At 46.8% G+C, this 25,315-nt stretch overlaps 1 protein-coding gene across 4 annotated transcripts; it reads right to left on the bottom strand.

Moving 5' to 3' along the window:
* Nucleotides 1-240: 240 nt before the first annotated feature.
* On the bottom strand, nt 241-16,144 carry SLC4A9 (solute carrier family 4 member 9). 4 transcript variants are annotated; one of them, XM_064484357.1, is made up of 22 exons: nt 15,857-16,144; nt 15,348-15,508; nt 14,952-15,065; nt 14,472-14,527; nt 14,168-14,325; nt 13,830-13,917; nt 13,328-13,482; nt 12,819-12,935; nt 12,445-12,619; nt 12,140-12,273; nt 11,722-11,984; nt 10,762-10,820; nt 10,363-10,551; nt 10,120-10,233; nt 8,786-8,941; nt 8,454-8,638; nt 7,674-7,746; nt 6,162-6,230; nt 5,729-5,902; nt 4,975-5,130; nt 4,546-4,645; nt 241-664 (listed from the first exon to the last, which is right to left on the bottom strand). In XM_064484357.1, exons 1-21 carry the CDS (start codon nt 16,072-16,074, stop codon nt 4,592-4,594), a joined length of 2,868 nt encoding a protein of 955 aa, XP_064340427.1. In that variant the 5' UTR covers nt 16,075-16,144; the 3' UTR covers nt 241-664; nt 4,546-4,591. The 4 variants fall into 4 exon arrangements, with proteins under 4 accessions (XP_064340427.1, XP_064340428.1, XP_064340426.1 ...); XM_064484356.1 differs by lacking the exon at nt 241-664 and adding an exon at nt 3,437-3,502; XM_031449150.2 differs by lacking the exon at nt 241-664 and adding an exon at nt 3,437-3,502 and having other exon boundaries at nt 8,454-8,632; nt 8,780-8,941; nt 15,857-16,128.
* Between the last annotated feature and the right edge of the window lie 9,171 nt (nt 16,145-25,315).

The raw sequence follows: 25,315 nt of genomic DNA, 5'->3' as shown, positions 1-25,315 counted from the left end.
GAGAAGCCTTCCCTGAACATCCATCTTAAGTAATGTCTTCTCCCTGTCCTTATTATATTACCCTGTTTGATTTTCTTCAGAGTATTTGCCTTTATCTGAGATGATCTTATTTGTTGTTCTTTACTTCTCTCCTTCCCTGTAAATGTAAACTCCATGACGCCAGAAACCTTATCTGCCAGGACATTGTTGATGGTCAATAAATATTTGTTGACTGTTTCAATAAGTAAGTCTAAACAAAGATGTTTTCAACAATATGAAGATGCTATTGAAATGAGTAAAATATACAATTATCTAAGTTTAAATGATACTTTTGATACATATTTTTCTCAATCAGTAGATACTTAGACTATAATATTAGGATCCAAAACAACTAAAATGCTAGGTTAAATATAATTTTTAACTTTAAAATTCATGATGAACCAGCACAAAAGTAATGAGTTAGAATGATCCCAAAACAAATTGTAACCAGAAACACCTCTCTGTGAAACATTTTCTTACTTCAAGAATGTTCTCCTGGTCTTGCTCCCACGTCACAGGCCACTCATCAGTCTTCTCCTTTCCTGGTTGCTCCTCGACCTCCTACCTTTTAACACTGGAGTGTTCCAAGATTTGGTCCTTGGATCTCTTCTCTAACTGCATCCACTCCCTTGGGTAATCTTGCTATCTATTTTAAATATAATTTATATACTAATAAACTTACAAATTTTTACCTCTAAATCAGACCTCCCCTCAAACTTCATATTTGCATGTTCAGCTGCCTATATGACATCTCTACCTTACTATCTAAAAGGCATCATACTTAAGATGTCCAAATATGGAATCACTTAATGGTAATTCCATTCTTCCTGTTTCTTATGACAAAAACACTGTAGTCATCCTTGACTTCCCTTTTTCTCATATCCCAAATGAGTAGAGGGAGAAAAATGGAAAAGAAAAAGAAAAGACAGGAATAGCTCAATCAATCCAAAACAAGACAAGAAAAAGGAAAAGAAACAGAAAAACAGAACAATAGAAAACCAAATAAGACAAAACCAAATATATCAGTAATCACTCTAAATGTAAATGTATTGAGTTCTCTAGCTAAAAGACATTATCATCATAAAAAAAAAAAGACATTATCAAATTGGAGTTTAAAAACCACTAATATGACTCTGTGGTGGTAGTAATAGATACACTTAAAATATAAAAACACAGAAAGGCTAAAGTTCAAAGAATACCAATATGCAATATAGGTAAATTCTAACCAAAAAGAAAACTTAACTATATTTCTAGAAGAGAAAATAACTTTAAAGCAGAAAGCATTACTAGTCATTACAAAATAAGATCAGTACAAAACTATAAATGTATCAGTTAACTAGGAAAATACAGCAATTCTAAACTAGAAAGCACCCAATAACACAGCTTTTAAAAATACATAAAAACAAAATTGACATATCTACAAGGAGATATTGACAAATTCATTATCATAGTATGTTAACATTCCTCCTCCAGTATTTGATAGTTCAAACAGACCCAAAAAGAAGTTATGAAAGATATAGAACATTTTGATCAGCACAATTAGTAGGCTGGCCTAATAGGAACAGATAAAAAATTGCTTCCCAAAACTGGAGCATAAACATTCTTTTCAGGCACACATGGAACATTTATGGCCAGGTCATAAAGTTAGCCTCACAAATGTCTAAATGCAGTTAAATTAGAGATCAGTTACAAAAAGATAATTAAGAGGAAAAAACATGTTTGGAAATTATTAAAATGTACTTCTTAACAACATATGGGTCAAAAGGGAAATCATAGTAAGAATTAGAAAAAACTTAGAAATAAATGATAGTGAGAATACTATAATCAAAACTGTGAGATGCAGCTAAAGTGTACTTTGAAGAAAATCTATAGCAGTACTGCTTACATCAGGAAATAACTCAGTCTCAAAGTAATGAACTAAGAAGTTAGAAAAATAAAATGGAAGGAAATATTAAAGAGTAGAAATTAATGTAGACTGAAATAGACTAACTTCTGGCAAGAGTAACCAAGAACAAAAAAGAAAAAAAGAGAATGCAAATAATATTAAAAATGGTATGGCAACTATAGCTAAATGTGCTACATAGATTAAACAAATAAAGGTTATAATAACTTTATGCCAATAAATATGAAAATTTAGATAAAATGAATAGATTCCTAGAAAAATACAATTCACCAAAACTGGCTAGAGAATAAAATAAAGAGCCTGAAATTCCTACAACCTGAACCTAAAACTGTGTTAAAAAATATAGTCTTTAATTAAAATAAAAAAATCCAATAACCATTAAAGAATTTCAGTTAACTTTCCACAAAGCAAGCACCAGGTCCAGATAGCTTCAGCAGTGAATTCTTCGAGTCAACAGTAAAATGAAGAATTGAATTGTGGTAGAGTCATGCAACAGAGTGCTACACAGCAATGAAAATGAACAAACTACAGCTGCATCAATTCACATGATTGATTCTCAAAACAATGCTGAGTGAAAAAAGCAGTTACAGAATTCATACACTGTGATTCCATTTATATAACATTCACAAACAGGCAAAATAATAAACACATAAACATACATAAATAGATGTTAAAACTATAAGAAAAGTGAGAACATAATTACCATAAAATTTAGATAGTGTTTACATGGAGTTGGGGATACAATATTGGGGGTACTTCTGAGTTACTAAGAATATCCTATTTCTAAACCTGAGTGTTGGACACACAGGTGTTCTTTTTATTGTTACTCATTAATTCTCCTCCTAAGTATATACTCTGGAGAAATTCTTGCCCTTACAGAAGATATTTTATATACTCTTTTGTGTATATGGTATCTTTTTCAACTTATAGCTATTTATTCTATGCAAAAAGAGTAAGTTAAATATGTATGTAGTATTGACATGGGAAAAACATCTAATGCGTAGTGTCAAGTGTGTTTATAGAACTCAATAAATCTGAATAATATGCACTAAAATGTGAACACTAGTTATCTCTGGGGTAGTTTCCATTTCAAAAATTATACATTTCTGTAGTGGTCCAATATTTTGCAGTAATCTCAATTACTTTTGTGGTCAAAAACACCCGAAGTTTATTTTTTATGTGTAAAAAAAAAAAAAAGAAAAACTGTTTTAAATAGAGGAATACTTATTCTGGAAAGAGGGACTTTTTTTCCTTTTGTAGACCAAAAAGAGTTCCATGACAACCCCCTGATTCTGTAAAAGACAATCTGTGAGGACAGAAAGTTCACAATAGTAAGGGCCTCTGGACTCAGATTCGTTTAATGGGGGTAGAGAGTCAGTAGGGCCTCCTCAGTCCCTCTGGCTTACCAGACTTCCCTAACTGCAATGCCTACCTACTTGTTCCCTGCCACTCTCCACCCCCAGCTCAGGCGGGTGACTGAGGTCTTGGCCAGCTGCCTTCCAGTCCTGCCCCACTGTTCCAGTTTTCCAGATGACTGAGCATCTGGCAGTTAAACCAAAGGACAACTTCCGGAGTAAATACCTGTGAACAGAGAGAAGACATGGTGGGGTCAGAGCAAGTGCTCAGGGACACAGTAAGGCAAAGAACAGAGCCAAGCAGAGATAGGGGATAAGGAGAGCTCAAAAGATTCTTGTTCTGGGCCAATGGGTGATTTGTCTCCCTCAAGCCCCCAGAATTTTCCATTGTAAGTGGTGGGGGCTCTTAGGCTTGGAGAGCCATGGAGTGAAGGCATTCTATGGCCCCAAAGAATTCAATTTATCAAGGGGGGAAAATTCCAGGCGTTTGCATATGCTGCACCCTTTGCCTAGAACATTTTCCCTCCATCTAGCCTGGCTAGGTTCATTCTTCAGATTTCAAATTATGGACCACTTCCTCTTGGATGCCCTATCCAACTCCCAGGACCGTACCTTCACCCCCTCCAAGGAGGGATTGGAAGCCTCTCTGCTGCCACAGCCTCTCCTTACCTTAGCCAGCACTATCTCACTGTAACACTTGCCTATTTGTTTTACCACTGGAATTTTAACTTCCTGAGGTCAGGGACCATGACTATCTTACCACGATATCTCTATTACCTGGATACTCCAAAATACTAAGAAAATGTTTTGATAAATGGATGAATAAAATGAAAGAATGGCAAAGAGCAAGTGACAAAGAATCCCTTCACTTGTCTGCAGTGTGGTTCTCTGCAGCCTGTGGAAGGAGCCTCCAAAGCAAAGAAAAGTGGCAGGGAGTTTTATCCCCGCTTCCTCTCCTCCTGGCTCCTTCATTCTTTTGCTACGGTACCCCTCCCTTCCCCACCTCCCATGCCCACTTCCAGTTTGGTGTGAGCTTGAGCTCCCTCTACCGGCCGGACTTCAGTACCGCAGAGAGCCAAGCCCAGGTACCCTCGCAAGTTTCCCAATTCTTTCCTCTGGAAAGACTCTTCTGCCCCTTCCCCCACTCTACGGTTGATGAAAGACTGGAGCATGAAGAGAAAATGGGCTGGTCAGCACACTAGAGGTTTCCAAGGTCTCAGCCCCACCTCCCCATCCTAGATGTCAGGGGCACTTCTCTCATATCCTCACCTCATGCTCTGTTTCCTGGAGCCTCCACTCCTTACTCCTACTCCAGCTAATTCACAGAGATGTTGATTTCTGGAACCTTTGGCTGATACATGAGCTCTGACTATGGAAGAGAGATCCCAAGATGAGCTGGGAATAGAAAGACCAAGAAACCAAGACAGAGAGCAGAGAGAAAGGGACCAGAGAGTGAAAGGATATAAACCCACATTGAAATAAAGACCAGGGTTGAGAAAGACAACCCACTTAGAGCTGTGTCACCAGCCTGTTCCACCCCCATGGGGTAATGAACTAGGGCCCCTGCCCTATGAAGAAAAACTTCCCTCACTCCTTCAGGGGACCTATGTTAATATGGAGCTGAGGAGTGATTGTGTTGATCAGATCTTTCTGGACTCCCTCCCTTGTTCTCCTGAGAGGGCCCATCCTGGAGCTCACATCTTCACTGTCACTTCCACTGAGTGAGTACTCTGGCTCCAGCCCCTTCTCAGGAATGCTTCTCTCCTTCTCTGACATCAGCTCATCCAGCCAGAAGAGTTCCCGTGGTGAGAAGACCCACTCCAGTGCCTTTCGGATCCCCACCAGGCCCAGCAACTGCAGGGATAGAAACAAAGCCCAGGGCTGGCTGTCAGCAACAGCATCAGGAACACTAACAATAGTAACATTCCCTGAGTACTTCCACTGTGCCAGGCATTGTGTATAGTGAATGCTAACACATTCACTTGAATTGGATATAATAATTACTCCCATTGTACAGAGAAGGAAAATGAAGCCCTGAGAGTTTAGTACTTCTCAGAGGTCACACAGCTAGGATGTGGTCACCAGAGTGGTCCCACTGCAAAGCCCATGGTTCTTGACTTCCTCAGTAAGAACAAGGCCAGAAGCCACTTATGTTATCAACTCACTGAGTAACAAAAGTACCAGCATTGCCTCTCTCAGGGCTTCAGTTTTCTTCTGGGCTTTACATCCCTATCTGTGGTTGATCAGCCCAAGGAAGTTGAACCAAGTGTCCCAGGACTGGCTCATCTGTAGCCATCCCTTGGCCAACTTTCTTTGTCCTAGGATTCCCACCGAGCCAAACCCAGGACAAGTGAGAGGGAGATTCTTCCTCTTGTGGAGGCTTTGGCCACCCTCCCAGGCTCAGAGTCTCCCAGGAGCGATCAGGACACCACCCAGCTCTGCCCTGAGTCACCATGAGGGGGAAGATGATGGCTGCAGGGGTAGACTTGATTATCCAAAGTAGACCCAGGCAGGCAAGCTGGATGGCTGTGAAGAGGTGGACCCTGCTCAGAGGCACATGCCGCAAGAGCAGAAGATCCGGTTGGTGCTTTGCTGGCATCAATAACAGTTGCACCCTCTTCGTTAACTGGGGGAACAAGAGGAAGAAGAAAGCAGGATACTCAGATAGCCTGGTGGGTGTCACTGTTAGCTATCTAAGCCCAGCATGGCAGGGGGGTGCAGTCAGAAGGCTCCCTTGGTCCCCTCCCCATCCAGAGTGTGGCAGAGTCTCTGTGCGCAGCAGAGGCAGGAAGAGAGGAGAGGAGGGGAGTTGGCAAATGCAAGCAGGAGGTACCAGCAGGAAAGAAAAGAAAAGTGGGGTTACCTGGTGATTTTAATGGGCTCACCTGGATGCTGCTAATCGCTCCCACGCCCATGTATAGGAAGATGCCATAGAGCACAGGCATCGGGATGTACTGGTAGAGAGAAGTGGAGAACTGGCAAAGGAGTTCACCGGATACCCGCCTTTGGCTCCAACCCCACCCTCCAGCCTCCAACATCTAAGCATACCCAGGTCTTTCCCTTCCTTCCCACTTTGCATGCCTGATCTCATTGAATCGTCACATCAATCAGATGAGGTAAATCCTATAATTGTCTCCATTTTACAGAGGGAGAAATTGGATTGCAGAGAGTCTAAGTAACATGCCCATAACCACCTCACTATTCTTTCTCACATTCCTCTCTGCTCTCTTTTTTCCTGCTATACTGGCCTCCTTTCCTTCCCTCAATACTCCTAAGTTTATTTCTATACCTTGCAAGGCCTTTTGCTTTGCTATTCCCTCCACCTAAAATGCTCTTCCCTGACCTCCTTCTCACTACTCATGCTTCTCACTACTCATCTCATGATACCCGAGAAAGGCCTTCTCTGATCGTCCAATCTAAAGTAGACCCCCTGTGCTCTTAATCACCTTACCCTCTCTTATTTTTCATAGAAGTTATAACTATCCGAACTAATTCTGTTCTATTGTTTTAATTGTTTCTATCTGTCTCCTCTCACCAGACTGCTAGATGTGGATGATCTCTTTTGATCATCACTGTATCCCCAGTCCCTGGAACAGTGCTTGGTGTATGGTTTATGCTCAGTAAATATCTGCTGAATGAGAGTCACCTAGTTAGTAAGTGGCTGATCCAGTCCATCTGGCTCTTTCAAATGCTCTACTCTCACCCAGCTTCCATGACCTTTCCCTCCCCTAACCTCTTGTCATCCTGCCAGTCACTCTTGTGTGCCATTCTCCATAGCCTCCTTGACTGCTTCACTGTCTTGGCTTGTTGAACCTTTCTGCTGTTACTTGTTACTTACTTTTTATTCGTGTGTATGTGTTGCTGACAAGGGCATGGCTCCATAGTCCTTTTCAGTACTCCCCGCCTCCACACCCCATTCTCGCAGGTGCCTAGCAGAGCCTTGCATACAACAGGTGTTTTATAAACATGTGGTGAAGGAGAAGTGAAGGGATTTGGCCTCAAAGTTTTTCTGGGGTGTGATGACCACACTTTTAGTCTAAGGCTCATTGAGAGGCTGGAGCAAGGGTAGTGCTTGGCCCTGAGGGATGGTGGCATGTCTACACCCTGCTCCACTGGGTAGAAAGCCCACTGGGTTAGAGTTTGGGTTTTCAGATAGATCCAAGAAACTAGCTCTCTTAGTGGTCTCTTACAAGCTACTTAACCTCTTTAACTTTCAGGTTCCTCATTTGTAAAGTATATATGCCTCTCGGGTTATTATGAGGATTAAATGAGACCATGTATAGAGAAAACTTAACACAGTGCCTAGTGTGCAGTAAATGTTCAGCCAGCGTCAGTTCTTGCTTTACTTATCATAATTAGTTCCCTGCCCCTGATGCTGGCCTGTCAGGCGAAGGTACCTTGAGTACAGGTGCCAGGAAGATGGAGGTTCCTGTGAGAATGAACACCACCAGGCCCGTCAGCCTCTGCTCTCTGTTGGGACAGGGAGGAGAGAGCCAAGGTCTGGGTGAGCCCTTGGGGATCCCAAGCTGCAGACACTGGCCAGACTCCATAACAGACCCTGGCAGAAGGGAAGTGGAGGGATCCCCCAATAGTTACCTGGCGGGGAGGGGGCCTTAGCTTGGTGTGAAAAATTGGTGGAGAGGGAGGGACAGGGCACTTCATTATGGGGGTTCCAGGCCTCTTCATCAACTCAAGCTCACAGTTGCTCTTTGTTTTTATTTTGATGGAAAATTAGCAATTTTTATACTACCATAAACACTTTTGTTCCACAATTTGCAAAGTTGATTTCACATACTTTTGACAGAGTGTGTTTCCAACAAAATTGTTTTTGTGATGGTTACTTTGTAACATCAATGAGATGCTTCTACACTGAGTGGGGATTATTAGGTGGCACCTCATCCTTGCTCAGCCCTGGCTGCCTCCACCCTTATATCCATGATGCTCCTCTTGAAGCCCCTCCCAGTCGCATGGCTGAAAGAGGAGGGAGGAAGATCTAACTCACCCATCTCAGGGCCCAGAACCCATCCATTCACCCCACTGCAGTGCTCGTGGAGCAGTGAGAGAAGCCCTCTGGAGTCATCAGCTTAAAATTTAAACTGCCCAAATTACTCTGCCCTGTACCCACTACCCCACCTTGCACCCACCTCTCATTCCAGCCTCCTGAATACTGGCCTCACCTGATGCCCAGGAAGCTGGGAGCTTCCCCTGGGGCACGGGCTCTGCTCTCTCTCCGAAGACTGTCCATGTGGGCCAGGGAGATGACAGTGGCTGAGACATACCAGGGCAGCCCGAGTGCTGATGTGAGCAGCATCAGCACAGCCACACAGAAGAGGTCCAGGTGGAAGCCAGCTCCTTTCTGAAGGTAGTGGTGGGGCAAAGAGGATGAAACTAGGCCAGACCTGGGCCCTCTGTCCTCTAGGGTAGGAGATGGGGAGCCTGGACCCCACCCTGGAGCTTCCGTCCCTTGGTCTGGGGACCTAGGGTCTTACCTAGCAGGCCTTACCTGAAGTCTATATTTGGCATGGTTGAGGATGACCGCTGTGATCTGCTGGTCCATGAAGATAAGGATAGACAACAGCAGGGCAGGCAGGACGGCTGCCACACTCAGCCACCAGGGGTTGGTCCCAAAAGGTGATACCAGCCAGCCACGCCCAGGGAGTGTGGGCTGGGGGAGGGCAGTCCACAGATAGGTTGGAGAGGGTCTCTCAAGAGCACCTCACCTGCACACCCCAGCCTTGGCATTCTTCCACAATGCTCCCCAACCCCTGCCCACCCCAAGACACTGAATGTTAGGTGGGAGCAGTCTTATGTGTGCACAGCTGGTTCAAAGCAGTCCAGGTTAGGGATGCCAGAAAGAAGAAGGAGGGGGACCCAGCCTGGGGGTTGGGCTGGAGCCAGGAGCTCTGGACTTTGATTCTCAGGGTCCCTCCCTCCCTGCAAGAGGAGGAGGTGGTGGATGAGGCCTACCCACACTTCTTGATGTTCAGAGCCCTTCTCCCTAGGCACCCCCACCCCCAAACCATCTAGGGTGGGGCAGCTCAGGCTCAGACCTGTCTGATCTAGGGATGGGGCAGGGCTGGGTGTGTCTGCGTCTGCTCTGATTATAAGCGTCTGTGTGGGGGAGGGGCCCCAGTTGCTGTCTTGGGTTCCGAGCCCCTGAGGCTCACCCAGCAGGAGCCCCCCTGCACTCCTGTCCTGAGGGAAGCCGGAAGGGAGGGCCCCAAATGCACAGGCAAAGTTTCTGTGCTAAATCAGCACACTGTCATGCCCTGGGCAGGGAGCTCTAGCCACCAGATCAGAGCAGGCAATTGGGGGTACAGAGAAGAGAGTGGGGAGTAGTGCAGTGGGTAGGGCCATGCCAAGGGTAGGGAGAACACATAACAACAATACCTGCATTTACTGACGTGTTGGTATGTGCCAGTCCTGGCACGTGATAGTGCTTTACACTATGTTCTTCTGTGAACCTCAAAATAACCCATGAGGTAGGAACTATTGTTATTTATTATTTCCATTTCACAGATGAAGAAATTGAGGCTCAGAATGTAGGTTAACTTGCCTATGGTCACACAGCTAGGAAATGGCAAAAATGGAGCTCAGACCCAGGGCTGGATGACCAGAACCCATTCTTTTAACTCCTTACCTATAAAAATAGCAACCTAGTAGTCTGTGCTCACTATAGCACACGATGTGTCCTCACAACAACTCTGTGAGGCCATTATACTATTTCTATTTTATGAATGAGAAAACAAGACTAGAGGAGACGTGTGGGATCTACTCATCTTCCTCCTCTAGGGTCGTCTGCTGGCCCTGCTTCGCCCTCTTCCCTACACTCCCAGTTCTCACCTTGAACTCTCTGGGCACCATGAGCTTCGGCGTGGCTAGGCCCAGGTAGGCATCAAGGCCACAGCCCAGCAGGATGGCCAGGACCGAGGAGAAGTCTCCCAGTACCTTACGCACCTGGCCACACGGTGGACACTTGGTCAGGCTGAGGCCACCATCCCCCTCCTTCTGTACCCCTTTCCATTTGCAGACAGGACTCGAGGCCAAGAGCCAATTTTGCCCCACAGAAAGAGAAATGACACTCACCACCGAGGGGAAGAAGCGGCTGGTCTTTACGTGCTTGAGGGCTGTGGCAAAGAGGAAGGAGATAAGGAAGAGGAGGATGGAGAAGAAGGCGATGTCGGGGACCATGTCACAGCCGGGGCCACGAGAGTGGCCTCCCCGCCGGGCACACTCAGGTGGGGGCAGCAAGGATGCATTGACCAGGCCTAGGTCCTGTGTGGAAAGATGGTCAGCGATGGGGTTACATATAGTGGAATAAACGTCCACTAATGTCCACTGAGAACAAGCACAAGATAGGAGATCTCCTGCCATAGCAAATGGCTGGGCCTCAGTGACCTGTGAGGGGTGGGAAGAGCCAGGAACCCCTGACTTCTTTGGCCTCCACCCTTTCTTTCCCAGGCCTTCCCAGGAACAGACCCTCACCATGCTTAAGATGTCATCTCTATCTTTTGGCTTTGTGCTTGTCCACTGAGACTCATTTCCTGGGAAGCAAAGAAGAATTCAGATATATTTTCCTCCCCTGGGAAACTTCTCCAGTCCTAATCAGGAGCCTCATCTCACAGGTCCAGCTGAACCAGAGAATTCTTAGTTCTGACTTATCTGTCTGCTGACTCCAGTCACTACCAAATCTGTCCTCGGGACATTGCCTCATGCCCTTGTCCCTTCAAATTCCCTATCCATTTCTATCCCTGGTGCCCGCACAGGACTGGCCAAAGAAGATGCCCAGTCAATGGATAAGCACACAAATCTGTGTTTCCACCAGGGCCAGAACTGGTCTTGTTTATGCCCAGCACAGAGTCTGATACCCTTGAGAGAGCACCTGTTCCCCAGTCCTGATGTTTCCGTCCATGTGGAGGGATGCGTGCAAGTGTAGTACTCTGTGCTTCTCTCTGCCCAGTCACTGGGCCTAGGGGAAGAGCAGCGATTTATTTGATTGGTGAGTTTGGGAGAAGAAACGGGGCATGCCTGGCCCTGCCCCTTCCTTTCCTTCTCTGGGGAGTAAATTGCCTGCGCCATGTATGCATTTAGCTCTGCTCTTCTAGGGCAAGACATTCCCTGTCCAGTGCAGCCATGACTAGTTGGGTAAGTTGATTTAATTTGGGTTTTCATTCATTAGGAATCCTGTTCACCCATAGATAGAACCATATTCTTCATCATTAGGAATCCCGTTCACCCATAGATAGAACCATTGTCAGAAATAAAAATGATATTGGGCCTGCTCTGTTGACTTGTTTTTCAATTGACTGAGAACCAGAGTAGGAAAGAGTACTGCCAGTTACTGGTTAAGTACTCAGCATTTTGTTGAACTAAGGGGAACAGCAAGGGGACAGCCCCTCCTGCATCCTCCCTCATTTTGCCAAGTTCCCTATTTCCCTCACCCACCTCCCAGGTCTGGATACTGGCAGAGGCAGCCATAGGCGGGAGAACCAGGTCTCTGGATGGGATAGGCACGGGTCAAGTTCAGCATTTTGCCCACGGCATCATAGATGAAGATGAGGCTGATGAGAGCACAAAAGCCTTCCTCGGTGAAGCGGGTGAAGTAGCGCACCAGCACGCTGGCCTCTGTTGCCACCAGCACCAGGCAAAAGGTGGCCACCCAGATGCCCACCCACAGGCGGAAGGGCAGGTAGTCCAGGCTGTGATCTCTGGGGGGTGAGAGACAGGCAGGGCTTGGCAGGGCCCATTCTGCTCCCAGTCTAATCCAGGTCAGCTGCCTCTGGAGCCAAGCAGTTCCCACTCTCCGCTACTGACTTAGCTGAGACCAGGCTGAGGGTGTGCTAGTGGGGTCGGGGAGTTCTACCTGCTGAAGGAGAAGAGCAGGCGTTCAAAGACCAGCACTGGCCCAGTGCTGCTGAGGATGGTGAGGGGCTGGCCGGCCATCAGGCAGAAGGTAGCTCCAGCCACTGCCGTGCCCAGGAAGCTTTCCAGCAACCCCTAGAAATCAACAGTGGACCCTGTCAGCACAGGACCCCGGAGTCCTCAGCACAGGATCCTAAGCTTCTGGGGAGCCTCCTCAGCACCCCCATAGTACCAGAGAAGGGCAAAGGGCATGGCTGGTGGAACACCAGAGCTGGGCCTAACCCCTTCTTGCCTCCACCTACCCACCTGAGCACCGTCGGTGGCTTCTCCCAGCAGACCCCCGAAAGTGATGGCATTAGTGACGGTGGCCAGGTAAATGTAGAGCACGGCTGAAAAGCACTGGGGGTGCAGGGCGTCCGAGAAGTCGCTGGGGTACCACGAGGCCTTCCGGCACACGTCCTGGACAAGGCCCCCGAACAGCCTCCCGCCCGCGGATGGTCAGTGATCCAGGTTTCCTCAACCCACACCCCTCTCCGCGCTGCTTTCCCTGTGCCCGGGTGACCGCCCCCCACCCCGCCCCCGCCCCGCCCCCGCCCCCAGGGAGAGCAGGCCTCTGTGCCCCTGTGACTCCTCCCACTCCCCCAGGACCTCTACCCTTCCTTCCACCCAGCTCGTCTCACCTGCCAGTCCGCTGCAACTCTGGGTTGGGTATGTGCGGTCCGCGGCCATGCCTGTCCTCAGCCAGGGCCCCTCGCTGGGCAGAGGGGCTCTTGGCCTCCCGCAGTTGCGAGGGGAGCCTGGGACAAGGGGAACCCAAGTTGGCTTAGGATCTCCAACCAGACCTGGACTCAGCGCAGGAGTTCATGGCGCCCTGCCCCCTGGTGGCGGCTCCTGTCTCTGCTGGCTGGGGACGCGACTCTGATCGCGGAGACGTGGACCTCTCCTTAAAAAGGTCCAGATCATACTGTGACCTTCTAACAGAAGTGAAAGCCAGGTGCCGGCAGCAGAAGATTCTCGGTCAAGGTCTCACAGCGACAGAGTGGTCCAGCGGAACTCAAGTCAGCCCGACTCCAAATCCAAACATAGGTAGGTCTCTGTCCCTTGCCTGGGACCTCTGCCCTCCTCAGCTGTGGAACTGGACCCAAGGCCAGTGGGGAAGGATCTATATGGGATTAAGACTCCCAGATACCTTTTGTTCTCAGCGGGCAGACGTTTAGGCGGGGGAATCCGAGCTGTTGGGTCCCACCGACCTGGAGGGAGCACTGTCACCTCCTCTAGGAAGGCATCTAGAGCTGCCAGAAGGTCATGAAGGCTGCTGGCCCGACGAACTGACCACTGGAATTGCTGGGGACAGGGGCACAGAAGGGGCAGTAAATACAGATCTGTACCCTTCTATGCGTTTTCACAGCTTCAAAACTAGACACAAGTCACATAGGCAGACGAGTCATTCAAGCATTCATCCATGTGCGCTTGCATTCAGTGAGTATCTGTGGGTGCCTACTGTGTGCCAGGACTGTGCTAGGTGGGTGTGTGTGTGCAGTGGTAGCCAAGGAAACTTCAGTGCTCAGGCTCACTAATATGAAGCCACACTCTGCTTCATCGCTGTCCTCAGTCACACATAGAGTCCACACTCACTGACAGGAGCCTATGCATGGGTGCGTGCACACACACATACACGCCTGCCGACTCACAGGGTCACTGAGGAGGACGGCCACTGCCCGGCCCATCTCACGGTAGCTCCTTCCCAATGTCGGGGGACCAAGGAGGAGGCAGAAAAACCTGAAGAAGGAATCAGGCCCAAGGGAGGGTCAGAGGCTGCTATCCCACAGGGCAGCCCTGGCCTCTGATCTCCCTACCAGCCTTCATATATACACTCACATGCACACCTTTGCAGCCTTGACCACTGCCTTCACACTGAGCACCACTCCCAAATACCTCCAGAGGACTGCACCCAAACACCTCTTAATCCTCTCCCAGTAAAAGCCTTCACTGGGCTCCAGGATCCCCGACTCCCACCCAGCAGCCTCACCTGCTGGGTAGGAGCACCTCAATAAGGGGCCCCAGCACCACTGGTTCCTGCAGTCGCACAAAGACCCCGAGTGGCTGTGCCAGGAAGCCCAGCTCTCCTGCCAACACAGCCCCTGCCTCAGCCTCTGGAGGGAGCTTCCGTTTCAGGGGGTTCTGATGCTGGGTGGGGGTTCAAAGAGACACAGAGGATGAGAGATTATTTGGGGAAGGGGAGTTGGCAGAATCTTGACTGATGAGTCCAGTGGAGGGAGGACCTCTGTTAATCCCTGGACCCTCTCAGCCCTGTCCAAGGAAGGGCCACAAACCTGTTCCTTCAGGGGGGCTTCCTCATCATGAGAAGCCTCTCTTGGTTGGGCAGATCCTACAAAACAGGATCATGTGGTAATTAAAGAGCACAGGCATTGGGGGTGGATCCAACAGGTCTCCCTGATCAGCTTCGCCAAATTGTGAAAACTGGAGCACACCTTCCCTCTCTGATCCTCATCACTAAAATGAGGATAATTGTGCTATTACCTCACAGGGTGATTGTGAAGATTCAGTGACATAGTGTGTGCAGAGCTCTGGCACAGTGCTTCCCAAGACCATCTGTTCACAGGGCTCTGGCTGTTGTGATTCTAGCCCCTCCATTCTTCTCCCCTCACTACTACCCCCACTTCTCCCCCATGAGCCCTGGGTTGAGATCTAAGCTGAGGCTAGGCCACTCCTGGTCCGGGAAATTGCAGGGGAGACCTGGGACCCTTCCATCCCAGGGTTTTTGGTCTTGGGTGCAGGGAGGGGCCTCTCACCCTGGCAAGGGCTGGTGCCGGTGGACTGGATGAGGTGCTGGGGTGTCTGCAGCAGCAAGGCCTTCAGCTGCCCCCTCAGCTCTGGGCTCAGCCACTCCACTCCAGTCACCTGCTCTGGAGAAGCCGGGTGGGGCTCGAGCCCTTTCCAGAGGACTCCCTGCCCCTGAACTTATCCCCTTTCCCCGCTGTGCAGGTCCCTTTCCCTTCTTCGATCAGGGAATGCAGAGAACAGTGAACTTGCTCTTCCACTCTGCATTTCCATCTCTCCCCTGTGACAGGGATGAATAATCCCTAGGGTGGGGTGAAGCAGGCTCAGGAACATTGAAAGACTTGGGGGGAAATATTAGGGAAATGGCATGGCTGCCCAGGTCCCCCCAGCAAAGGCTCCCAACATACCCACGAGCTCCAGAAGGCTCTGAGCTGGACAGTCTAGCAGGACGAGGCCCTTGGCCAGTAGGCTGCGGAGCTTCTGAAGGCTGGGCAGCGCCAGGGTGGGCACATGGGGGGTGCTCCACCGGCCTGCACCCACTTCCAGCTTCTCTTCAAATAGCAGCCACCTGTGGAAAAGGTGGGTAGACTGTGTTATTGGGAGCATCTCTCCCAGGTCCAGGAGTGGGGGCACAGGAGAGCCAGGGAAGGGGAGGCAATGGGGGAGTCGTGAGCCCAGTGGTGCAGAGTACACCCCACCCTGGATGTTGTCCCTTATCTTGGGTCTTGGGGAATTCAAAACCAGACTGCTGAGAAGACTGAGAACCACAGAGGGCAAGGGTCTGAAATGCAAAACACAGGGACTCCTGATTGGGGGTGAAAATACTGCCCCCCACCCAGAAAGAGATGGGAGTCATGGAGGAGGTCCCAAGGGGGAAGGGGAAGGACCTCATAAAACTGGCCTAGGTCCCACTCACCTGCCTGTCTCCCTCCACTCCAGCACCTGAGGCCAGCCCAGCAGCTCATTCAGCTGAATGAAGAGCAGAGGGTCCTTGGGTACCCTCAGGTCCCTGCTGTCTGTGTCTAAGGGGCCATCAGGGCTGGGGTCAGATCCAGCGACACTGTCCATCTCTCCAGTGGGCACATTTTCACAAGACCCGGAGACTTCAAACTCCTCCTGGCCTGGCAGCTTCATCTCAGTGAGGCTTGCACAGACTTTCCCGTAGGTTCTGGGGCCAGGGGCCCTCTGGCTGGCTGCATTTATAATGCACCCCACCGTGCAGCACAACACAAACAGAGCAAGGCCTGCTGACTCCAGAGCCAACCTGTCACTTCCTCCCCTGTTGTTTTCTCCTCTCCTGCTACCTTGAGAGTGTGAGGCTAGCCTATCTTTCTCAGGATCAGGACCCCACTGTTTTGTGTAAATTAATAGGAGTACATTGCTGATTTGGGTCTCAGGACTGACCCCAGATTATACTGCCCCCTACTCTGTATCAAATACAAACACCAAATACTGGGGACTGTTTTGGGTGTCACCAACGCACCCTGAGGGCACCCATTTGGACAAACAGAGACCTAATAAATAACTGGATCTACAGAAGTCAGGCAGGCTAAGGGAGACGGCAGACGGAAGCTCTGCCCATTAAAAGGACTAATGATGGAAAGTGGAGGCAGTTCATGGAGAACACAGTGCCTGCCCGACACCTGGAAACTTCCCAATTTAGCTGTGTGCCTGGGATCAGCTCCTCTAACTCAGCCCCTGCAGTAAGGATGGAGGGGCCAACTAGGATGTGTGTGTGTGGAGTTCCTGGAGCCAAATAAGCAAGGGAGAATGTAATCTATTAGCAAGTCCTGTTGGCTCTGCCTTCAAAATAGACCCAGCATCCAACCACATCTCCCCTTCTCCACCCTGCCCCAAACTGCCACATTGTTCCAAGTCACCAGGATGTCTCACCTGAATTATTTCAATAGCTTTCTAATCTCTTGCAGTGATCTCCCTGCTTCCACTCTCCCATTCTCCACATGGCAGCCATAGGGGTCCTTTTAAAAGACAATGATGCTGTATTACTCTTCTGCTCAAAACCCACCTACTACATTCCCATTACTCCTAGAAGGATAATCGAACCCTGTCATGGCCTACAAGATCTATAGTCTAGCCTCAGCCCTCATCCCTGATGGAATCTCATACCCATTTTGTCCTTGCTCACTCCTCTGCAGTCAGACTGGTCTTCCTTTCTTATGCAAAGCCTGTTCCTGCCAGAGGGTCTTTGTGGTAGCTCTTTTCTCTGCAAGGGAAGATTTTTTTCCCCAGATCCTCACAGGACTGGATCCCTGTTACCTAGGCCTCACCTCAGACATTACCTACTCAAGGAAACCTCCCTTTTCCATCCAATCCTAAGTTTTTACATCACATTTTTTCTGTTTTATTTTCTTTCTTTTTTTCTTGTATATGTATATACATATACAAGAAAAAAATATATATATGTTTACTGAAGTATAGTGAGTTTACAATGTTCAATTTCTGGTATACAGCATAATGCTTCAGTCATACATGAACATACATATATTCGTTTTCATATTATTTTTCACCATAAGATACTACAAGATATTGAATATAGTTCCCTGGGCTATATATACAGTAGAAACTTGTTGTTTATCTACTTAATATATAGTAGTTAGTACTTGCAGATCTCAAACTCCCAATTTATCCCTTCTGACCCTCTTCCCCCTCTGGTAACCATAAGTTTGTTTTCTATGTCTGTGAGTCTGTTTCTGTTTTATAAATAAGTTCATTTGTCTTTTTTTTAGATTCCACATATAAGTGATATCATATAGTATTTTTCTTTCTCTTTCTGGCTTACTTTACTTAGGACAATCTCCAGATCCATCCATGTTGCTGCAAATGGCATTATTTTATTCTTTTTTATGGCTAAATAGTATTTCATTGTGTAAATATACCACAGCTTCTTTATCCAGTCATCTGTCAATGGACATTCAGGTTGTTTCCATTCTTGGCTTTTGTAAACAGTGCCGCTGTGAACATTGCAGAGAATGTATCTTTCCAAATTAAAGTTCCCTCTGGAAATATGCCCAGGAGTGGGATCATATGGAAGTCTATTTTCAGTCTTTTGGGGAATCTCCATACTGTTTTCCTCAGTGGCTGCACCAAACTACATTCCCACCAACAGTGTAAGAAATTCCCCTTTTCTCCATATCCTCTTCAGCATTTGTCGTTTGTGAACTTTTGAATGATGGCCATTCTGACTGGTGTGAGGTGATACCTCATTGCAGTTTTGGTTTGCATTTCTCTGATAATTGGTGATATTGAGCATTTTTTCATATGCCTATTGGCCATTTGTATGTCTTCATTGTAGAATTGCTTGTTTAGGAATTCTGCCCATTTTTGGATTGGGTTTTTTGTTTTTTTCTTATTAAGTTGTATGTGCTGTTTATATATTCTGGAAATTAAGCCCTTGTCAATCTCATCTTTTGCAAATATTTTCTCTCATTCCATAGGTGGTCTTTTTGTTTTGCTTATGGTTTCTGTTTTATTTTCTTCCTAGCAATTATCAGTACTTGTAACTGCCTCTTTTATTTATTTACTTTTTATCGTTTATTGCCTGGCCCTACACACACACACACACACAGTGGAATGTACCGACCACGGAGCAGATATTTTAGCTATCTAGAGCTCCTAGAGCACCTATTGGCATTCAATAAATACTTGTTCAATGAGCTCATGGAAAGGGGTAGGGCTGGGAAATGAGCTGCGCTTCTCCTAGAGGCCACACGAGGGCGCTGCTCCCCGCAGGTCGGATCTTTAGGGCCGCTCCCTTGGGCCGAGCAGCGCGGGTTTGCTTCCCAACAGACTCACGAGGGCACAGAAGTGGCGAGATGGCAGGACAGGGTCCTTGATCCTCAGCTTTGCTCTGCCTCAATGCAGATTGGCCTGGTGGGATGGAGTAGGAAGAGCCCAACAGGGATGGGGAGAGAGACCAGTCACTAATCTAAATATAGGTCAACCCCCCTCTAGATACCTGGGACCCATTTGTTCCCTGAAAAATGGGACTCAGACCCGCCCTCCCCCCCAACCCCAAGTCTGGACTTGGGGTGAATCGCTCCAAGTCCAAGGAGGTCCCACCCAGGGCAGGAATTAGAGAAGAGAGTCACTGTATTACCAGTTGGGGACTGGGTGCTGAGTCTGAAGGGGGAGTTGGTTTCAGTCCCAGGATGAATGGAAACTGGCCTAGGGCCTCAGGGCGGGGAATCCCTGTGACCACCCCCTTCAAGAATGTGTCCCAACCTCAGGGGCAAGTGACTCAAGAGTGCCTGAGGGGGACAAGAGCATGGATTTGGCATGAATACCCCCTCACAAACACACTCTCCCTTTCCACCCAGGCTCCAGCCAAAGTTCAAAGGGTCTGCCCTTGTCCTCTCTGTGGCCCCAACTTCCCTGGTTCCCAAGGCTGCCTGCAGTAGAGGGCAACCATGCCTCCACCCTCCCCATCCCTGCTTCCACCTCTAGGGCCTCAAGTGCCCTAAGCTGCACACGTTGGTGGGGGATGTGAGTGGGAAACCACAGGTCTACCTGTGGGCATCAGTGGTCTCCCAGACAGGGCCGGTGAAGGTGTGCTGTCTGAGCGAACAGCCCTGGGCGAGAGCACTGGAAAATGCCCTTGCCCAGGAGTTCAAAGACCTAGTTCTCATCCTGGCTCAGTCACAGACTTGTTGGGTGTCCTTGAACAAAGCCCTGGCCCCTTCTGAGCCTGCTTTCTTCCAAGTAAACTGAGACAGTTGGAGTAGATGATTCCCAAGGTTCAAAGTAAACCTTTAGCTGTAGTCTGAGCTGGCCCTGAGGGGGAGGGAGCAGGGTCACTGACAGGCCTCCTGGGTGTAAATCCAGGCCTGGTCACTTCCTAGCAAGTGGAGAAGAGGTTTTATCTTTGCAGAGCCTGAGTCTTCCTATCAGTAAAAGGGGAATAATACAAGTGCCTACTGCATAGGTCTGGTACACAGTAACACCATAAAGGAAGCCTGTTATTATTATAGAATTATGAAAATACTCACTCCCAGAGTGGGGAAGAAGGAAATGATCAAATACTGAAATGTCAGTTGTGTCCAACCACTGTGCTAGGCGCATAATCTCATGTAAACCTTATGGCAGGCCTTTAAAAACTTCTCGTTTTTAAAAACTTTTAATTTAACTTGTTTTAAAAAACTATTTATGTGAGTCTAATTATAGAAGAAGTTGCAAAACAAGGTAGAGAGGTGTCTGGCTGGTACCTTTCATCCAGCTTCCCCCAATGGTAACTTATAACAATAGTATGATATCAAAACCAGGGCGATGACATAAGTACAACACTCTTAAGTAGACTGAAGGCCTTATTCAGATTTCACTTGTTTCTGCATGTATTCATTTATCTGTGTGTGTGTATATGTGTATAGTTTCATGTAATTTTATCTCATATCTAGATTCACTTAAAACCGACTGGGTGAATTGCTCAATCTGCTTAAGCCTTAATTTTCTCACCTATAAAATGGGGGTGAAAATACTATCTTCCTCAGAGATGTGAGAATTAAATGAAATAATATATGCAAAGTGCTTAGAACAACACCTAAAATATAGTGAGCACTAAATAAATTTAAGTATTTCTTTTTAGGAAAAGCATGTTTTTGAGAAGTGACTTAAAATACATGAATAATTCATATGTGTTATAGGAAAAAGAGAAAATGCTCATAAGAATAAAAAGAACATAAAATAAAATAAATTTTCATAATGCCCTTACCTCCAAATAACCACTGTTAATTTTACTCACACCACAAATTTGAGGTATATTTCATTTGTCCCACTATATTCTAAGAACACGGGCTCAGAAAGTTTAAGCAATTTGCCATAGTCACTGAGCTTATGAATGAGGAGCTGAGATTGAATGCACGCTCTTGCCTCCAGGAGCCCACAGCTGGGGGCAGCAGATAGGCATATGACTCATACCAAACTAGGGCCGCTGGAATGAACAGCCTCTGCCAGCTTTCAAGCACTTGATGGGTTCTAAGCGCTGCCTTAGCACCTTGCAGGTTGTCTCAGTGAGTCTTTATAGTAGTCCTTTGGGGTAGCTAACGTTGCCATTTCTGGATGAGGAAACTGAGGCTCAGAGAGGTATCTTGCCCAAAGTCAGAGCGAGGGGCAAGTGGACCCAGGATTCACAGAGTCAGTCCCATGCCTCAGTCTGAGCTTCCAAGCCTCTGCTCTGAGGGATTCAGACAAGATGCTTGGGGAACGTGTGTGGAGGGAAAGTTGCTCCAGCTGGTGCTTTGGGCTTCTCCGATCCTGGAGCTAGGGTACCCTTTTCTGATCCTACCATGAGTCCAGGCCACCAAGATCCAGCCAAGACTTGGAGTGCACCCTGACAGCTGGAGCCTGCTGCTCCTTCTCACAGTGCCTCCCCCAACTCCAATCTGGAGTGGAGAGGTGAGAGCCTTTGCAGGGAAGAGGCACAGGTATCAGAGAGACCAAGTCTGCAGAGCATAACCACCTGAACCTGCCATAAACTGCTCTACCTCAAGCTTTCCAGGCACCTCTGACCTAGATTCAGGAAGTGGTGGGAAGGCAAGGGCAGGTATGTGATCTTTGACTTTCATACTAAATACGTATGCTCCTCTTATTTCCAGAGAAGATTTACACAAGAGACACGGAAACAAGTAAATATTAAAAGATGATTAAAGAGTCCCAGTAGTGAAACCAAGTTGGAGAAGAAAGAAATAATTGTCCTCAAAATACTGGGCCGGGGATAATCACTGCAACTGAGCACCAAAACTTAACTGTGTGCTTCCTTGCGGTAGATGTAAAAAGTGAAAATATGAATTCCACACTTGCATAATCTTATACAAGGAAGTACCTCTACTAGATAGTCATGAGCCATACTTCCTAACATTGAACTGCAAGAGGAGTTAATTACACACTGGCCAGGGACCTTATATGTAATAATATCAAGAACAGCACTTTTACAAAGGATATAGTTGTTCATATTTCATGTGAATATCTCTTGTGTTAGTGGTTCTCAATGCTTTCAGAATCAGTATTTCCTTTTTATAACAAATTCATTAACACCCCTTTACTATCCTGAAATGAAGTTCACAAAGAATATCCTATCTGAACATTTACTCTTTTTTTAAATATATATTTTTATTGAAATATAGTCAGTTTACAGTGTTGGGTCAATCTCTGGTATATAGCATAATGTTTCAGTCAAACATGAATATATATATATTCATTTTCATATTCTTTTTCACCATAAGTTACTGTAAGATATTGGAAACAGTTCCTTGTACGGTATAAACTTGGTGTTTATCTATTTTATATATATTAGTATCTGCAAGTCTCAAACTCCCAATTTATCCCTTCCCAACCCCTTCCCACCCTGGTAACCATAAGTTTGTTGTCCATGTCTTTGAGTCTGTTTCTGTTTTGTAAATAAGCTTGTCTTTTTTTTTTTTAATTCCACATATAAGTGATATATGGTATTTTTCTTTCTCTTTCTGGCTGCACATTTACTCTTTAAAGACAGTCAATATCCTAATTAATATAGAAGAGAAGGTGATTAAAAATAAAATAATATTACTTGCATATGCAAATTCTTGGTCACAACTACTCTAGAAATCTCAATGAAGTAGCTCATTGCTTGCACCTACACAGACTCACCTTGAATGGGGCAGCTACAAATACTAACTGATCTAGGTTTGTTGTTTGGCAACTCAGATACCACCAGAAAAAACAATTCACACTAATTTCATTCCTGGGAAAATCAGTGCAAAAACTCTTTTTCAATTTTTGTATAACTGAGAGACGAGTCTAGGCTGAAGTAATTTAATCAAGGTTTTCACCCATATGAATGTCTAGTGGGACACTCAAAAGCAGCATGGAAATTGGGGCAATTCTTTTTTTTTCCCCCTAATTTTTAAAAATTGAAATATAGTTGATTTACACTGTGTTAGTTTCTGGTGTGCAGCAAAGTGATTCAGTTATACACATATGTTCACTTTGATGTTCTTTTCCATTATGGGTTATTACAAGATATTGAATATAGTTTCCTGTGCTACACAGTAGGAGTTTGTTGTTTATCTATTTTATATGTTGTAGTTTGTATCTACTAATCCCAAATTCTTAATTTATCCCTTCTTCCTCCCCTTCCCTCTTTGGTAACCATAAATTTGTTTTCTTTGTCTGTGACTCTGTTTCTGTTTTGTAAATAAGTTCATTTATATCATAGTTTAAAGTCCACATACAAGTAATATCATTTGGGGCAATTCTTAATTGTGTGGATCTGACAGCTTTTCCCCCCAAAAGGCTGAAGACTTCCAAATTGGTGACAACCAGAAACTCCCCCACAGAGTCCTAAAATGTCCCCCAGGAGGCAGTATCTCTTCCTTTGTGAACCACTGTCTTAGATCAATCAACCCTTAGTCATAAAAAAGAGTAAATGGATTATGTTAAATTGTTAAATTGCAGCTCTGTGACCGAATTTCTAAGAGGAACCAAGTTTATTAATTCCTAGCATGCGATGTGATGTGACCTCATTCCAAGGTTGAGCCCTAGCAAAGTTAATAATAGTACTGACCTCTTTGTATGGGGCTTTCCATTTTGCCAAGCACTTTCAGAGACGCTATCTCATTCAACTGTCACAAGAACCCCCTTAAGTAGATTGGTATTCTCCCTTCATCTAGAGATGAAGAAGCTGAGACACAGGGAAAGGTTATCACGCCCTGTAGATCAGGCACTGTTGCTTACCATAGAATTGGCCCAGCAAGCCTTTTGACAGCACCATGACTGCAAAAAATTCATGATGCACATCACTGACCAGTGCCTGGGTACAGAACAATTGTTTCAACTCTTCATTTCACACGGAGGAACCTGAGGTTTGAGGAGGGAGACAGGTTGTATGATGGATGAGTGAGGAATTACCTGCCCCTCCCTGCCGACAGAGAGCATATGTGTTAGGGGATGGGGATGGCTGAAGGGGTAAAGTCCTGGGACTGGAGACTTTAATCCCTTGAAGTCACAGAAATAGGCCCAGACATGGAAGAGGGTGGCTTGGAATCCAGGCCTTCGCCAAGCACATCAAAAATATCCTTTGCTCAGCATCTTCTGGGGATGACAGGATTCCTGAACCCCTCCGCGCCTCATCCATTCCTATCTTTCATCTAATTCAAATGGATCCCAACCCCAGGCAATCAGATGTGAGAGCCTGTCCAGCCCTGGGGTGTGTAGGAAGCATTATCTGGCATTACCTCCAGGAGGTAAGGGTGTAAGGTCAGGAAAGGAGATGCACGAGGACTTCAAAGGGGAGGACTGAGTTCAAATCTAGCTGCACTCCCAAAACTGCTTCATCAACTGGCTCGCATGGGGATAGAGAATGGGCACGAGAGAAGTCAGCCTGGGGTAAGGAGCAATGACCCCTTACCCTGAGCTTCCAAGTTTGGATAACTCTAGGCTCATGCTCACATAGTGATAGACGTACCCTCAGTGGAGTCTCCTCTCCTTTTTCCCTCTCCCCAGCCAGCAGAGCTCTGGGTCTGCTTAGGACTTAACTTCTCCCAGAGAATGGAAGGAGAAGGCAGCTGAATCGCCTCCCCTAGGGGGCACATGCTTCTTTCAGAGCTAGGACCAGGGCTGCTTTCTCCTTTGGAGGTTTCCAAAACTCCCAGTGGCCTTGCAGATCCACCATCTCATTGGTAAGCATGGCCATCTCCCAGCAGAAAGGGACCATTTCAACTGAGGATGGCTGGCCCAGGTTAAAGCGGCACCTTATTAAACTCCCACTGGAAGGAAGGGAGAGAGGGAAGAAGGAAGGAAGGAAGGAAGGAAGAATTTGTTCTTAGGTGCAGCTGTCACCAAGTAAGCACCTACTGTGGGCCAGGCATCATATTCTGCTCCCATAATTATCCCCATTTTGCAGGTGAGCAAACTTTAAGTTAGAGAAATTGATGTTTCCAAAGTTAGAAAGCTTAGAAAAATAGCAGAACCCAAATGTGAACCTGTGAAAGTCTGGCTCCCCAGAGTGCACCCGTGTCACTAGGTATCCTGCTGCCCTGACCTAGGCCTGTATGACAGAGGTTCTTATCACCACCCCTAGGAGAGATGGAGTGCTTAGCCTCAGCAGAGCGGAGGATGTTACTGTCTGTAGAGGCAGAGAGAGGGTGGCTATTGTTTATGCATTTATTCAAGGTAGTGTTGAGCTTAAAAGCACAGGCCCAGGAAAAAGAGAGGAATTCAAATTGAGGCTAAGGTTCTCAGTAGCTGGGTGGCCATGGGCTGTTATTCAGCTTTTTCAGCTTCACCCCTTTAAAATGGGGAGGAGTCTCTAGACTTAGGGCAGTTGTGAGGATCACACAAGGTCATGCATGGGAAGTGTCATTACTTAAAGCTCTTCTGCCTCTGC

Source organism: Camelus dromedarius, chromosome 3, assembly GCF_036321535.1.
Source record: "Camelus dromedarius isolate mCamDro1 chromosome 3, mCamDro1.pat, whole genome shotgun sequence".
NCBI lineage: Eukaryota > Metazoa > Chordata > Mammalia > Artiodactyla > Camelidae > Camelus > Camelus dromedarius.
Note: the sequence above shows the minus strand (reverse complement) of the source record. Positions and strands in the feature narration are given on the sequence as shown.

What these genes read in the sequence shown, in the direction of transcription:
- SLC4A9 (XM_064484357.1), bottom strand. Translation starts at nt 16,074, where the DNA reads ATGAAGCTGCCAGGCCAGGAGGAGTTTGAAGTCTCCGGGTCTTGTGAA. An exon ending in AAGCCCCCCTGAAGGAACAG is followed by an intron (nt 14,326 to 14,471) that starts GTTTGTGGCCCT and finishes ACCCCCACCCAG; the next exon opens with CATCAGAACCCCCTGAAACG. An exon ending in GCCGCTTCTTCCCCTCGGTG is followed by an intron (nt 10,234 to 10,362) that starts GTGAGTGTCATT and finishes CCGTGTGGCCAG; the next exon opens with GTGCGTAAGGTACTGGGAGA.